The 14,557-nt window shown below is 47.6% G+C and overlaps 1 protein-coding gene across 1 annotated transcript in view; it reads left to right on the plus strand.

Moving 5' to 3' along the window:
- Nucleotides 1-1,347: 1,347 nt before the first annotated feature.
- Nucleotides 1,348-14,557, plus strand: part of LOC148039944 (Haloacid dehalogenase-like hydrolase (HAD) superfamily protein) — a 102,343-nt gene continuing 89,133 nt past the window's right edge. Inside the window, exon 1 of the mRNA XM_087695408.1 lies at nt 1,348-1,698. Within this exon, the coding sequence (XP_087551534.1) occupies nt 1,424-1,698 (275 nt within the window). The 5' untranslated portion in view covers nt 1,348-1,423. The remainder of the gene's footprint in view (nt 1,699-14,557) is intronic.

The raw sequence follows: 14,557 nt of genomic DNA on the forward strand, positions 1-14,557 counted from the left end.
GAAACCAAGAGATAGTTGAAGCTATCTTACCATCAAGGCCATGCTTGAGCATATAGGCAAGCTTTGTACCCAAAGAGAAGTTGAGACTATCTTTCCCTAAGGTTTAGGCTTGACATCAAGTTCTCAAAGAGAGAGTTGAAACTATCTTGGCCTTAGAGCCATGCTTAAGCACATGGCCAAGCTATATCCTTAAAAGAGATAATGAAGAGAGAGGTGAAACTATGTTCTTCTTGTATATGTGCTTCTTGTATATTGAAACATGAAAATATTATATCACAATAGGGAGATATTAATTCAATTTTAGAATATTGAAGTCCTATGTTGTGCTTAATATGAGTGTTGATATAAGTTCACCTTTCCAATCCATTGTGATATTTATAACTCTTTCAATTGAGTAGGATATAAGATAACATCACCAAATATTGTCATTCCTAAGAGGCAAATCCAAGATGAAGTGATGGAGAAATCATTTGGTAGTAATCTTAATATTTCTACAACACCGAGCACAACAAAGAAACCAATGTTAATAGTGGTACTAGATATGAATGGTTTATTATTCACGCCTTGTATCCAACCATCACCCCTTCATGAATCTATAATGCATGGCCCTAACAAGTATCTAGTGCTTTGAATTGGTTGTATGGAATTCTTGAATATTTTGCCAAAAAGATGTAATATTGGAATCTGGTCAACTGCATAAGAGCATAATGTCATGTCAATGGTTAGAAGTTTATAATAGAAAGTAGGGTATGTTTTAGGTTTATTTGTCATTTTGAGTGAGGAGCATTGCTATAGATTTGAGGAATGACATTGTATAGACCAAGGAAGCTAGGTGTGGAAGCAAGGTTCAAGCCCTTAGCAAAAATGGCTATGCAATTTGAATACGATGGTTCACAAACCATCCTTATTGTTGATGATGATCCTTATAAGGGTTGTGTGGCACCAAGTGAGAACTACATCTTTTGATCCACTTTTGATATTAAAGGAAAGGAAGATAACATGAGTATAAGGCATTTACTTCCCTACTTGCTTGTGTTGAATGATGCCTTTGATGTGTGAATTGCAATCGCAGACAACCAATATGGACAGATAGAGGGCATAAGGCATTTACTTCCCTACTTGCTTGTGTTGGATGATGCCTCTGATGTGCGAATTGCAATTGCAGACAACCAATATGTACAGATACCTCTATCTGAAGGGCAAACTTGGTTAGTTAGAGAAGTTGTCGGTGAGTAGGATTGACAATGACAGCAGCAGCTGGGGTTTCCCCTCCATGTGTAACCGGCCTTAGCTAGCTCGTGATGTTAAACACCACGTGGAAAAAGAAACGCAAAAGAGTCCATTTTCCCCACGCGGAACAAGCTTCATCCACACCTTCAAACAAAACCAAACAAATCTTTCCTCCTCCGCAGGACTGCAAAACATGGCGCTATACGTGTCACCCCCCTGCAGCCATTGGGTCTTTCGCTCCATTCGAGCTTTTTCTTCGTCGGGGCTGGCCTCGTCCTCTCTCTGCAAATTCGTGCACCTCGAATCATCTCCATCATCGTCGTCCTCCCCCTCATCATTCTCATCCCTATCGTCTTCCGACGAGCGCCTCTCTCTAAGGTGGAGAGCGCGGTCCCAGCAGGAGGAATCCGCACAACATGCTGCAGAACAGGCGCACTCCCCAATCGCAATCCTTATGGAGGTGGAAGGGTACTGTTACTACATTTCTTATGCAGGATAATACAAGAAGTGCCTCCTGCTAAAATCTCACATTTCTGATGGGGGTGGAAGGGTACTGTTACTGCATTTCTTATGTACAGAATATGATAAATGACCTGCAATTAATTGCGGCTATTTCGCAATGTTTCAAGTTACAAGAATCGGCTTACAAAATAAGATTCAGAGTTCCTCATCCATCAAAGCAATAGAGATTCTATCCATTATGACGATAACATGGTCTAAAAGGGAATTGATTTCTGTAAGAGCCACAATTGCACGCTCATACTGGTATGAAAAGTAAGACAATGTAGGACATCTTGTTTGTTTGTCTGTGAAGACTTAATGGTCCACTAGGCAAGCACGGCCAAGACTCGTTTAGGATGCATGATACAGAATATTGGTTGCCTTTCAGCTCTCTCCTTCTGTGGTTGGTTGCAGAAAATGTTTTTCATAAGCTAGGAAAAATTATAGAGCTGCCTAGAGACAAACTTGGACTATGAAGGTAGTTTATGTGGTCCTCAATAAACATTTGAGACATACATGCTTGGATCAAGCAACTAGGACACTTCACATAGTTGCTTAAGTAGGGTTAGGTTCCTCATTGCTAGGACACATATGAGCTGAACCCTTATTTAATGTTGGGAGGTGTAAAAGGCGTTTATGTGAGAGTGCGCAATGAAAGAATGAGGAATACAGAGTGAAAGGAAAAGAGAGAGACAAGAAGAAGAGAAAAGAAAGTAAAGTCATTGTGATAATCAACACTGTGTTGGAAATGCTGAGCTAAAATATGCATTACTTGCTGATTAGCCTCTTAAACAGCTCCAAAACACACTAAAAATGCTATTTTAGAGTAAAACCCTGAAACGGGGAGCGGTTCGAGAGAGTTCAGTGGAAACCCTAAAACGGGGAGCGGTTCGAGAAAGTTTAGTGGAAACCCTAATTTTTGGGGCGCCCTTCCACATCTATAAATAGATAGGCTACCCCCATTCAGCAATCATCCTTGTTTTGTAGGTTACACCAGCTCACATACCCTCTGCTGCTGTTGGTGCCCAGTTTCCAGTCTGCAGCCCACCTCCATCTGCTGTCTAGCCATCATCGACTGCAGCCACATCATCGTCAGCCTGTCCATTGCTGTAGGCGACAGCTCTTAGCTGCTGGCGACTGCTCCAAACTATCCCAAACTGTTGTTCAGCCTGCTGTCCATTATCTCCAGGGTCAGCCAACGTGTGTTTTCAGCATTGTAGGTCCTGACACTCTTAGACACTGTTTCAGCCTGCTGTTTACAGTAGAATGTGTACAGTTTTCAGTCCCCGATCGGTGGTACACTACTGCGTTTACCAGTTTCCAGCCTCTAGATTGTTGCGTTTTGGTGACCAGCATGCTGCCATTCACTATTCAGCACTCCTACACTCCGACTGGTGGTCATTGTCACAACTCTATAGAAACAGAATTTGTATAATTTTTCATTAATTTGTCTATATAATGATTTATTAAATTGATTTCCTTTGCACTAATTAGATATAAAGAAAAGTGCATTGGAGCTGGCCACTGATGAGTGGTCACAGGTTATGGTGGACCCACGCAGTGGGTTAGAGAAAAGGAAGTTCACACTTCCACCTATATGGCCCGATTGAGCGTCTGTGACCAGAACTCACGCATATTAGGACTCATTTCTCATAGGGCCACATAGATCCGTAGATACTAGCTCCATCGGTGAAGTAGACCGCCGCGAAGCTGTGTGGGGAATGGCATCCCTATGCTGCTTCCCCCGGATGCAGGAGACACATGGCTGCTGGCTCACCACTATATCCGGCAATCCTCGAAGAAGCTGTCCACATGACGCCCTCCGAAGATAGTCATAGTTCAGGTGACCAAACCGAGCATGCCATAACTGTCAGATGGGAGAGGATCGAGGTGCAGCTGAAGTGCAGTAGACAGTGTGAGAGTGAGAGACAGAGTTGAGCACGATACCCAATGCAATAGTACTGAATAGAGTGTTAGCTGAAAGTACAAACGATAACCCTTATACCTAAGAAGGGGCTGTTCACACCCGAACACAGTAAGTGCCCGTAAGTGTGCACCACAAGCACATACAAAATAGTACACATAATCTGGGGGAAAAAACCTCTCCTACCGAGAGTAAAAAGTGCCCCAGTGTCCTAGTGATCACCCGCACACTCCCATATGAGCGTAGGCGTAAGTAAGGCGTGTGAGATACCCAACAAACCCCCCTGGAGTGAAGAGTGATCAAGTGTACAAGGATCATCCGCCACCAAAGGGCGTCAAATTCAAAGCATCGCGAAATGCTTCAAATTTGTGTCGTGGAAGAGCTTTGGTGAAGATGTCTGCCACATTGCTGGTGGTAGGACAGTAGACAAGGCTGATATCACCTGCATGTAGCCTCTCTCTGACAAAGTGGTAGTGAATCTCTATGTGTTTCGTGCGAGCATGAAACACAGGGTTCCGTGCCACTGCAATGGCACTCTGACTGTCAGTATATAAAGGAGTAGGCTCCGTAACAGATACATCCAAATCAGCAAGTAAGCGTCTAAGCCATACGCACTCAACTGCAGTAGTGAAGGCTGCCTTGTACTCAGCTTCACATGACGACGTGGCAACAGTGGATTGTTTCTTGCTAAGCCAAGAAATGCATGACGAGCCAAGAAAGAAACAATTGCCACTAGTGGAGTGACGAGTATCAAAATCACCAGCCCAATCAGAGTCACTGTAAGCATGTAACTGCAGTGGTCCCCCCTTGGCATAAAGCAATCCAAGAGCTCTAGTACCCTGCAAGTAACGAAACACACGCTTCACAGCTTGCCAATGCGACATACGAGGCTGATGCATGTACCTGCTCAAAACTGAAACGGCAAACTGTATGTCTGGCCGAGTGTGGCATAGATAGATGAGACATCCCACTGCTGGAGCATAAGTATGGATATCAAACAAATCACTGTCATCATGTAATGACAGTTTGAGCCCAGGTTCCATGGGTGTACAAACTGGCTTGCAATCCTGTAAGCCAAACTTCTCAAGAAGTTGCCCAATGTACCTTGACTGACATAATCCAATGCCTCTAGCATCATGTACAAACTGGATGCCCAAGTAATAGTGCAAAATACCCAAGTCAGACATGTCAAAAGTTTGCTGTAAATTATTTTTGAATGCTGAAATCTGATCAGCATGTGTTCCAGTGAGCAAAAGGTCATCTACATATAGACACAAAATCAGCATGGATCCCCCCTCTTTATGTACATAAAGGGTAGACTCAGATGGGCTGTTTACAAACCCCTGACTAAGCAAGAAAGCATCTATCTTTGCGTACCAAGCTCGTGGAGCTTGTTTCAAACCATATAGAGCTTTTTTCAGCTTGCATACTAAATTTTCTGAGCCTTCAACTGCAAAACCAATGGGCTGCTGTACATACACTTCTTCCTGAAGTTCCCCATGTAAGAATGCAGTCTTTATATCTAGCTGATGCACTTTCCAAACAAAATGTGCAGCCAAGGCAATCATAGACCGAATGGTCGTCATACGGGAGGTAGGAGCAAAGGTCTCCTCATAGTCAATGCCCTTTTTCTATGCGTAGCCTTTAGCTACCAGCCGTGCCTTGTACTTATCTATGGATCCATCTGCATTCCTTTTCAATTTGTAGACCCATTTCGTACCAATGGCACGCTTGCCAACTGGCAAAGACACCAAATCCCAAGTATGATTCTTATGAATAGAATCCAATTCAGCTTGCATGGCTGCCATCCAATGCACACTATGTCGTGCATCCTCAAAACATTCAGGCTCCTCATTATCATGAGTACATGCTGCCATAACAAACTCCATGGAATGTGCTGAATCATGCAGTCGAGTTTGCCTTCGAGTACGACCAGCCAAGGGTGTTTCCAAATGACTATCTCTCATAGTCTGCGTGTACCATCTAGGCACCTGTCTTGCTTCCTGACTGTGTACAAGTTCCTGCTGAATTTCAGTTTCAGCAATGTGCTGATTTACTGCATGTTCCATAGGAGCAGCTGGCTGAACATTAGGTTCATTTGCTGAAGTACCAGCTGAATCACCAAATGTGATGGGCAGCAGCCCTTCAAAGACATCACGGGCAGCCTGATATGTATCAAAACCAGCCAAGGATAATTCTGATTTTTCATCAAATACAACATCCCTGTTGACAAAAACCTTCTTGGTCACGGGATCATAGAGTCTGTAGCCTTTGCTTTCGCTGCTATATCCCATAAAGATGCATTTTACAGCCTTGTTGTCCAACTTCTTTCGAAGTACCTGTGGAATATGGGCATATGCAAGACACCCAAAAGTACGGAAGTGGCCAACAGAAGGTTTGCGGCTGTGCCAAGCCTCAAAAGGTGCGACGGTTTTCAAGGCCTTGGTAGGGCATCTGTTCAAAATGTGGCAAGCGCACATGACGGCTTCCATCCAAAAACTATGAGGCAAACTCTTTGCCTTCAGCATACATCTGGCCATCTCCATGAGTGACCGATTTTTCCTCTCTGCTACCCCATTCTGCTGTGGAGTATATGCAGTAGTGTACTGATGGATAATGCCCTTCTGCTGCAAATAAGAATTCAGCATAGAGGACATGTATTCCCCCCCTCGGTCCGAACGGAGAGTCTTAATCTTGCAACCAGACTGAGTTTCCACAAGTGCACTGAAAGCCAAAAATGCATCATACACTTCTGACTTCTTTTTCAAGCAGTAGACCTAGCAAAAACGTGTAAAGTCATCAATAAATGTTACAAAATAGTAACAACCACCCAATGACTGTGTCTGCATGGGCCCACAAACATCCGAATGCACAAGCTGCAATCTGGCTGTTGCTCTAAAAGCAACACCACGGGGAAAAGAGAAACGATGCATTTTCCCCAAAATGCAACCCTCGCATAAATGCTCAGGAGGTCTCTCCAAGAGAGGTAATCCATCCAACATCTGAGTACGCTGTAATAGCATCAAGCTGCCATAGTTTACATGCCCCAAACGAGCATGCCATAACTCTGCCTCTAACATAGCAGGAGTAAGAGTGGATGTCAAATATGCAGACTGATCTACCGAAAGAGCATCCAACTCATATAACCCATGACACAGAGAACCTGTCAAGACCAATGTCATGTGTTCCTTGTCACGGACCATGCAACGGTCATCATCAAAGGTGACCTGCAAACCACAACGTGCCATAGAAGAAATGGAAAGCAGATTCTTCTTAATGCCAGGCACATACAAAGCATCCTGTAGGCGGAGAATAGAGCCATCAATGGCTGTAAGCTGAATCTCCCCAATACCACGAACAGGGTATGATGCATTATTAGCACACTGAACAGACTTCCCAACGGGAGGTGCACCAAGAGAAGCAAACAAATCTCTACGAGATGTGATATGCCGTGAAGCACCACTGTCAAAGAACCAAGTGTCAGCATCCTCTGTAGAGCTAAATGCTCTATCAGCCCAAGAGACATCATAACTGCAAGTGTAAAAACAATAGTCCCTGGCTGCAACAAAGGACGCGGACTCGCTAGCAGTGGAAGGAGCTGCAGAAACAGACATCCCTGACTCCTTCTTCTTCTCTTTGGCGATGCGCTTCCTGCACTCAGTGATATAGTGGCCAGGCTTCTTGCAGTAATGGCATTTTCCTTTCTTGGCTTGCGTGCCCCCTTGTTTCTGACTTGTCTGTGAAGTGCTACTACTACCAGAACTCTGCGAAGCATTTTTCCCTTGGCTGTTTTTACCCTTCTGCCTTGACATAAAAGCCTGCTCAGAGGCTATACCATCCACACCACTGTTCCGTCTAGTTTGCTCCTCCTCTAGAAGCAAACTGACAAGCTGAATGAAAGTGATGGGCTCTTTCGAAATCCTCATAGTGAGGTTCAAGGCAGTATGAAAAGCCAAGTAAGAGGGAGGCAGTGAATTTAATGTCGTAGAAATCAGCTGCGCATCTGAGTAGTACTCATCCACATTCATGAGTTGCTCCCGCAAGTCCTGAATTTTGTTGAGATGATCCTGCATAGAATCACCCTCATTCATCTTTAGAGTCTCTAGCTCTTTCTTCAAGAAAGAGATGCGAGTCTCATTCTTTCCTGCAAACATCTGCTCCAATGTCAATCAAGCTTCTTGTGAAGAAGCTGCTGAACGAATATGAGGAATGATAGAACGCTGAACTGCCAATGCAAGCAGCGACATAGCCTGTGCATCCCGTGTATCCCAAGCTTTCTGAGCTGCAGTTCTTGGGGGAAGTGGCTGAGCGGGCTGAGGTGGAGGGGGCTGAGGTTGCCCTCTTGCACGTCCTCCTGGAGGAGGAGTAGCGGGAGCCACAACTCCCGGTCGTGCTTCCTCTCCACTGACATAATCCCACAAATTTTTGGCCACTAATACATTCTTCATCATGAAAGACCAAAGGGAATAATTGTTCCCATCCAATCGGTCTTCCTTGGACACATAGGTGAATACATCTCCTCCCTGATTTGCCATTATTTCCCAAAAGGCAATAGAGCAATGTCAATGCAGTACGGGCTGGAAATCTGCAAATTTCCAGAAATTGCAGCAAACACAAGTCTGCAATTAATGTGCAAAGGGTACTCTGTCAAAAAAAACTGTCACTGATGCACGCTTCCCAAGGTGCAATTAGTGCTCAGCAGCACTAAAACATCAAAAGCCCCAAAATTTTCTGCCCAAAATTTCTGTCACAAATGTCTGTTACAAAAGCCCCAGAATGTGCATTCAATGTGTCACAGACAGACACAGCACGTTTCCCAATGCTGAAAACTGAACCTGCTGCTGCTGCACGAATCCCTGTGTGGAAATAAAAAATGCAGAAATGTTACCTCTGCAGGTCGAAGACGGGCATGGATCCCGAGACTAGCACGAATCTCGAGGTGGCGCGTCAGAGGTGGCGGCGCCTTAGGGTACTGCACAAATGGCGGACTTCACAGGAGGTGGCGCTGGCTGAGCTGGCGCCTGCCGGAAGCAGAGTGCAGAGGCGACGGCCCTGCACAGGTGGCGTGTAGGTACAGGCGTGCAGGTCCAGGGGCGCAGCAGGCGACAGAGGCGGCGTCAGGCGGAGCAGGTGGCGGCTGCTCAGACGGAGCTGCGCACAGGTGGCAGCGACCTCTGTAGGTGGCGCGCAGCTGGCGGAGTTGGCGGGGCTGCAGGCGACACACAGGAGGTGACGGGGTCACAGGATGTGACGGGCACAGGCGGCAGAGGCGGGAGCTCTGATAGACAGGTGGCGGGTGGCCTTTAGCAGTGACGTGGCGCTGAGTGACTGATGACCTGATGACGGGTAGGACTGAGCTGCAAGTGACGTGGCTGCTGACGAAGGTACAGGCTGCACGTGCTGTACCAGACAGGTACTGACGAGCTGTCAGTGCTGACGCAAGTCCTCGGGAACCGAACAGAGCTGCTGACCAGCTCTGATACCAAATGTCAGATGGGAGAGGATCGAGGTGCAGCTGAAGTGCAGTAGACAGTGTGAGAGTGAGAGACAGAGTTGAGCACGATACCCAATGCAATAGTACTGAATAGAGTGTTAGCTGAAAGTACAAACGATAACCCTTATACCTTAGGGTTATAAGGGGCTGTTCACACCCGAACACAGTAAGTGCCCGTAAGTGTGCACCACAAGCACATACAAAATAGTATACATAATCTGGGGGAAAAAACCTCTCCTACCGAGAGTAAAAAGTTTCCCAGTGTCCTAGTGATCACCCGCACACTCCCATATGAGCGTAGGCGTAAGTAAGGCGTGTGAGATACCCAACAATAACTCTGACTGTGACTGAGAGGTAAGAAGAAGAGTAGAGAGGGCGGTGGAAGACTTCAGTTTGTAAATGCCGTTCTCCTCATATCCGGATGAGAGAACCTTCCTCGATCCACGATCAAGGACTCGCACTGTAGTAATGTCAAACTCCACCAGAAGACCAAGGGAGCAAATCTTATGAACTGAAAGGAGATGGTACCCTAATCCTGGTACATGCAAAACCTCTGAGGTATGGGTACCACCTCGTCCATCGGGAATAAGCTGCATCTTACCCCGACCGGAAATAGAAACTGAAGAGCTGTCTCCAATGAGAATCTGCCCACGCGACGGTCGCAACTGGGCAACACCATCTGATGAAGGAGTCATGTGCCGTGAGGCACCACTATCAACAATCCACTCTCGAGCCTGGGGAGCCGTCATCGCAGCATTAGAAGCATTCAGTGAAGCGTCCTCAATGACTGCTAGATGAAGAAATGCAGCTGATGAGGGTGCAGCCACCGCTCCAGAATCCTTGGTTTCCTTCTTCTTGGTGTCCTTCGTGTCTTTGTCAGGGCAATCCTTCTTTCAATGGCCAGTCTTTCCACAAATATGGCATGTGGAGTCTTTGTCCTTGTCCTTCTCCTTGTCCTTCTTGGACTTGTTATCCCCCTTCTTCTTCTTTTGGTCCTTCCCCTTCTTCTGAGAGGCTTGACCTGTCAGCGCCTCCGACTTGGAAGCATTCTGTCCCTTTAATTATTCCTCTTGATCCAAGACCATAGGAACCAACTCTTCCCAGCGAAGAGTAGACTCTCGCCCCGAAGCAATAAGGGCAGAGTAAAATGTACCAAATCGTGGCGGCAACTGGGACAATAGTGTGATCGCCATGTCTTCGGAGGAAATTGGCTTCCCCGCATTCTGAACCTGCATCTGAAGCTGCCTTAGCTTGTTAATGTGCTCCCGTAGCGAAGAAGACTTATTTACGGACAAAGTCCGCATCTGTACCTCCAAAGAAACCCGCTTCATTAGGGTCATCCGATTGTACATCTGATCAAGCTCCAGCCATATCTCCCGAGCCACCATCAAGTGCTCGATGTGAGCGATCACGGCTGTAGTGCATGATAGAAAGAGAAAGGATCGAATCCTGGCATTCGGTTTGTCCCAATGAGACTGGGCCTTGGCCAACTCCGCACGAGCATCGGAAGAGAGTTTGGACTCATCTCTTACCGAGGGCCGGTCAATCTCCTCCTGTACCAACTCCGCCAAATCATAGGACTCAAGGATGGCCAACATCATGACGCGCCAAATGCGGTAGTTGTCGCCGTCGAGCTTCTGATCTGCAGGAAGAGCCGGTAAGACAGGCACCTTCCGGTCCATAATCGCTGGAACTCCAAGTCAATCTCTGTAGACATCTTCACCTGCAATGCCTTCACAAACGCAAAAGCAGCCCCCTCTGACTGGGAAAACTCAGCCTGCTAAGGCTCTTCCACGTCCTGAACCTTCTTCACTCGCCGGAGGCAATGAAAAAGCAAAACCTGCACTTGTAGGCTGAAAACTCAAACTTCCTCCGCGTCAAACAGCAGTAAACAGCAGCAAATCCACCACCTGTACTCCTTTCCTGTGCGCCCACACTCGTTTCAGCCTTGTTCCAAGGCGCAGCCCTCCTGTCTGCCCTTAAACGCAAAAAACGCAAATTTGTGTCGCGATGGAAACTCCTCTTCAGGTTGATTCTGCGCTCAGTCAGCCCTCAAACACTGCTCTGATACCATGTCAGAGTGCAGCAGTGCGGAAGCGTAGGACTGAGAGAGAGAGAACGCAGAGAGAGAAGAGAGAGAAAGAGACAGTGGACGATGAAGATCTGCTATATAAAGAATGCTGAATACAAAGATATGCAGATATATACACGGGCGCAGTGCGCTGGACTGCGTGTCTTCACCTCGACGATGCAACCTGCTGTCCACCTCAAAGTCCGCTGCAGTCTGCACTGTCTGCTGTCTGAAATCTGCGAACAGAGACAGAATCTGCGCGTCACCGGTCTGTAATCTGCGAGCAGAGAAGTGTGTCAGACTGCTGAGAATGTCGGGTATTTATAGCCAACAACTGCCTGGAAATAGGGCGCTAGAAATGCCCAGTCGGCTGCATTAAATGCAGCATTAAATGCAGCCGACTGCCTGCTGCAGGTCGGACTGCCACGTGGCAGTCCGACTGTGCAGTCCGACTGGACTGCACCAGGCTGAAACCTCCTGCCTGGCTGTGATCTCTTTAACAGACCTGCCCCAGGGGCCCTAAATACTGGGCCGACTGCATTTAATGCAGTCCCGCTGCATTTAATGCAGTCGCAAAATGCTGACGTGGCACATTTGGGGCCAGAAAATCCCGAAACAGGGGGACAATACCTGGCAGGTGTGGACGGCCTGGGAAATGCAGAAACTGCCCTAAAATGCACACTGGACCCCGACAAATAAAGGGAATGCATAGAAATGCAAACTGACAGCCAGTCGAGAGTGACTAGCCTCCTCCATCAAAACACATGACAGACATGTCAGAGCTCCTAATGTCCTCATCTGACTCAGACTGAGGCTCATAGGCAGGAGATGACAAGGCATGACAAACATGACTGCTAACACCCCCTCTCAGATCTTGGATGTGGCTGAAGGCCGAAGAAGAAATGGATCCGGGGATGGCAAGAGGAATGCCAATGTCGATGAAGTCCGTCGAAGTAGACTGCTGTTGAAGGAGCTCCTCACGATCCTGGAAAGCCCCCTCTAAAACACTAGGGGCCAGGGAATCCACAGCCGCATCACCGAGATCGTCCCCCTCTGAAAGGGATGGGGGGTACGAGGGAACCACCGGAGGAGAAGGTGGGGGATGGGAAGGAACCTGTGGAATAGAAGGTGCACAAGCGGGAACGGGTGTAGCAATAGACTGCCTCGGAGGTCCCTGCATCAAAGAAGGGGAATGGAGCCTGTAAAGCCCGCTCTCCTGCCAACCTGTAGATAAGACAGCTCCTGTAAGAGAATCCTCAATAACAACGGCATGCTCGGTGAAGATCACTCGTGTGCCAAGCCTCGTAAGGCCATAAACTGAGAGGAGGGAAAGGCCCAAGTCTGGAACATGTAGGGCCTGTGAAAGGAAGCTCGTAGGTCGGTCTATAAACAAAGGCAATGTGCCAACTCCACTAATAGGCACCTGTAAAATGTCACCAACAGTGACGGAACCCTCTGATGGACGGAGATCCTGTAACAAATCACCTCGGGGAGTCATATGACTCGAAGCACCACTGTCCACTAACCAAGGCTGCGCAGAAGACACTGCAGCCACGGAAGAAGGATCCTCCTCCAAAGCATGGATATGAAGGAACGCTGACTCATGGGTAACAGCTGGTGTAGAGGTAGAAGAAGGCTCCGATGTAGATCCACCCTTCGCTCCCGGACGAAGGTGAGGGTACTTCTTCTAGCACTTCTCCTCGGGATGTGTCCCTTTCCCACAGTGTGGGCACTTCGGTCTCTCTGAATCTGAGTCAGAGCCTGAAGAACTGTCCTTCTTCTTAGCCTTTGACTTCTTCTTCTTCTTCTGTCCTCCCGAACCTGCAACAAAGGCTTTAGTGGAGTCGGATCCACTAGCACTGACCTCTCTGAGTCGCTCATCATGCTCCAAGATAAGCGGGGATAGCTCCTCCCATAGAAGCTTCTCACGGGTCCTCGATGTAAGAAGGCTGGTGTAGAAGACATCAAACCGAGGCGATGGCAGCTGAGTCAAAAGAATCATAGCCATGTCTTCAGAAGATATCGTCCGACTGAGGGAGGCAAGCTCATCCCTCATATCTTGTAACCTGTTGATGTGGTCCTTCATGGAAGGACTATCATCAATAGCGAGCATCCGCAACTTCTTTTCGAGAGAGATCCGGTGGGCAAACGTCTTCTGTTGATAGAGAGACGCGAGCTTTCTCCACATGTCTGCTGCAGTCTTCAACCTGTGAACATGAACAAGGACAGAATCCTGCAAACTCAGAAAGAGGAAAGATCTGGCTCTAGAATTAAGCCGATCCCATAAGGCTGCACGATCCATAGATGTCCCATCTGCGGGATCCACCTTAGGCCGGGGAATAGGAATAGAAACAAGCTCCCAAAGATCGAAGGAGTCCAAGATACACTCCACCTTGCAGGACCATAGAGAAAAGTTGGAGCCATCCAACCGGTCCTCTTTGGGCAGCTGAGGAAGTACGGGTACCTGTACAGAGGGTACCAAAGGCTGCATCTTCGGCCCATTGGAAGGGGCGTGCCGAGATACATGAATAGAAGGGGGACGAGAACGAGGAATAGACTCCGTATGACGATCCTCGCGATAGAAATCACGCCTCCGTTCAGATGAATGTCGAGACAAAAGCTCATCATCTGAGTCATCAAAACCTGTAAACTGATGATAAGACATCTTCTAAATCTGCAAAACACCAAACACCAAAGAAAACTGTGCCAATGCCGAAGAATGACCACTAGAAGGGTCACCAACCACCAGAAGAACCACCAAACTCCAGGAAATCAGGTCGCCTATCACCAGGAGGTGAAAACGCAGCTGTGTAGGGCACAAAATCCGGAGGGAAAGTTGCCAGGCACCAAAACGCAGCCAAGAAGAGAAGCGCCAGCTGGAGAGAAGCCGCCAGGAGGGAAAACGACCACCTTGGATGCAAAATGCAGCGTGTAGTGGAGTTGCCCAGCTGAAGAGAAGGCCGCCCAGCTGAAAACGCAAGGAGACAGGGCTGGTTGATGACGTGGCAGCCTCTGGAAGGGGCTGATGCAGCAAACGCAAATGTATAGACCACCTGGAGGGGCCGCCTGGCTGTTGGAGAGAAGGGGGGCAGCAACAGATGATAGGTGTGGTGTCTCTCCAGTCGATGAAGACCTCCGTACTCTCAGTTTGGCGATGATACCATGTGAGAGTGCGCAACGGAAGAAGAACACGAACACAGAGGAGGAGAGAGAGAAAGCAGGGAATGAAGGAAGAAAATCTGCACTGACTGAAATGAATGCTGAATACACTGAAATGGACTGATCAGTCCCTGCACGCAGCCCGAAGCGTTAGTGAGGGCACCAGATCAGGTTGATG

The sequence above is a fragment of the Lygodium microphyllum genome, chromosome 2 (genome assembly GCF_053477565.2).
Source record: "Lygodium microphyllum isolate KBCC chromosome 2, Lygodium_microphyllum_v1.1.10, whole genome shotgun sequence".
In the NCBI taxonomy this organism is placed as follows: domain Eukaryota; kingdom Viridiplantae; phylum Streptophyta; class Polypodiopsida; order Schizaeales; family Lygodiaceae; genus Lygodium; species Lygodium microphyllum.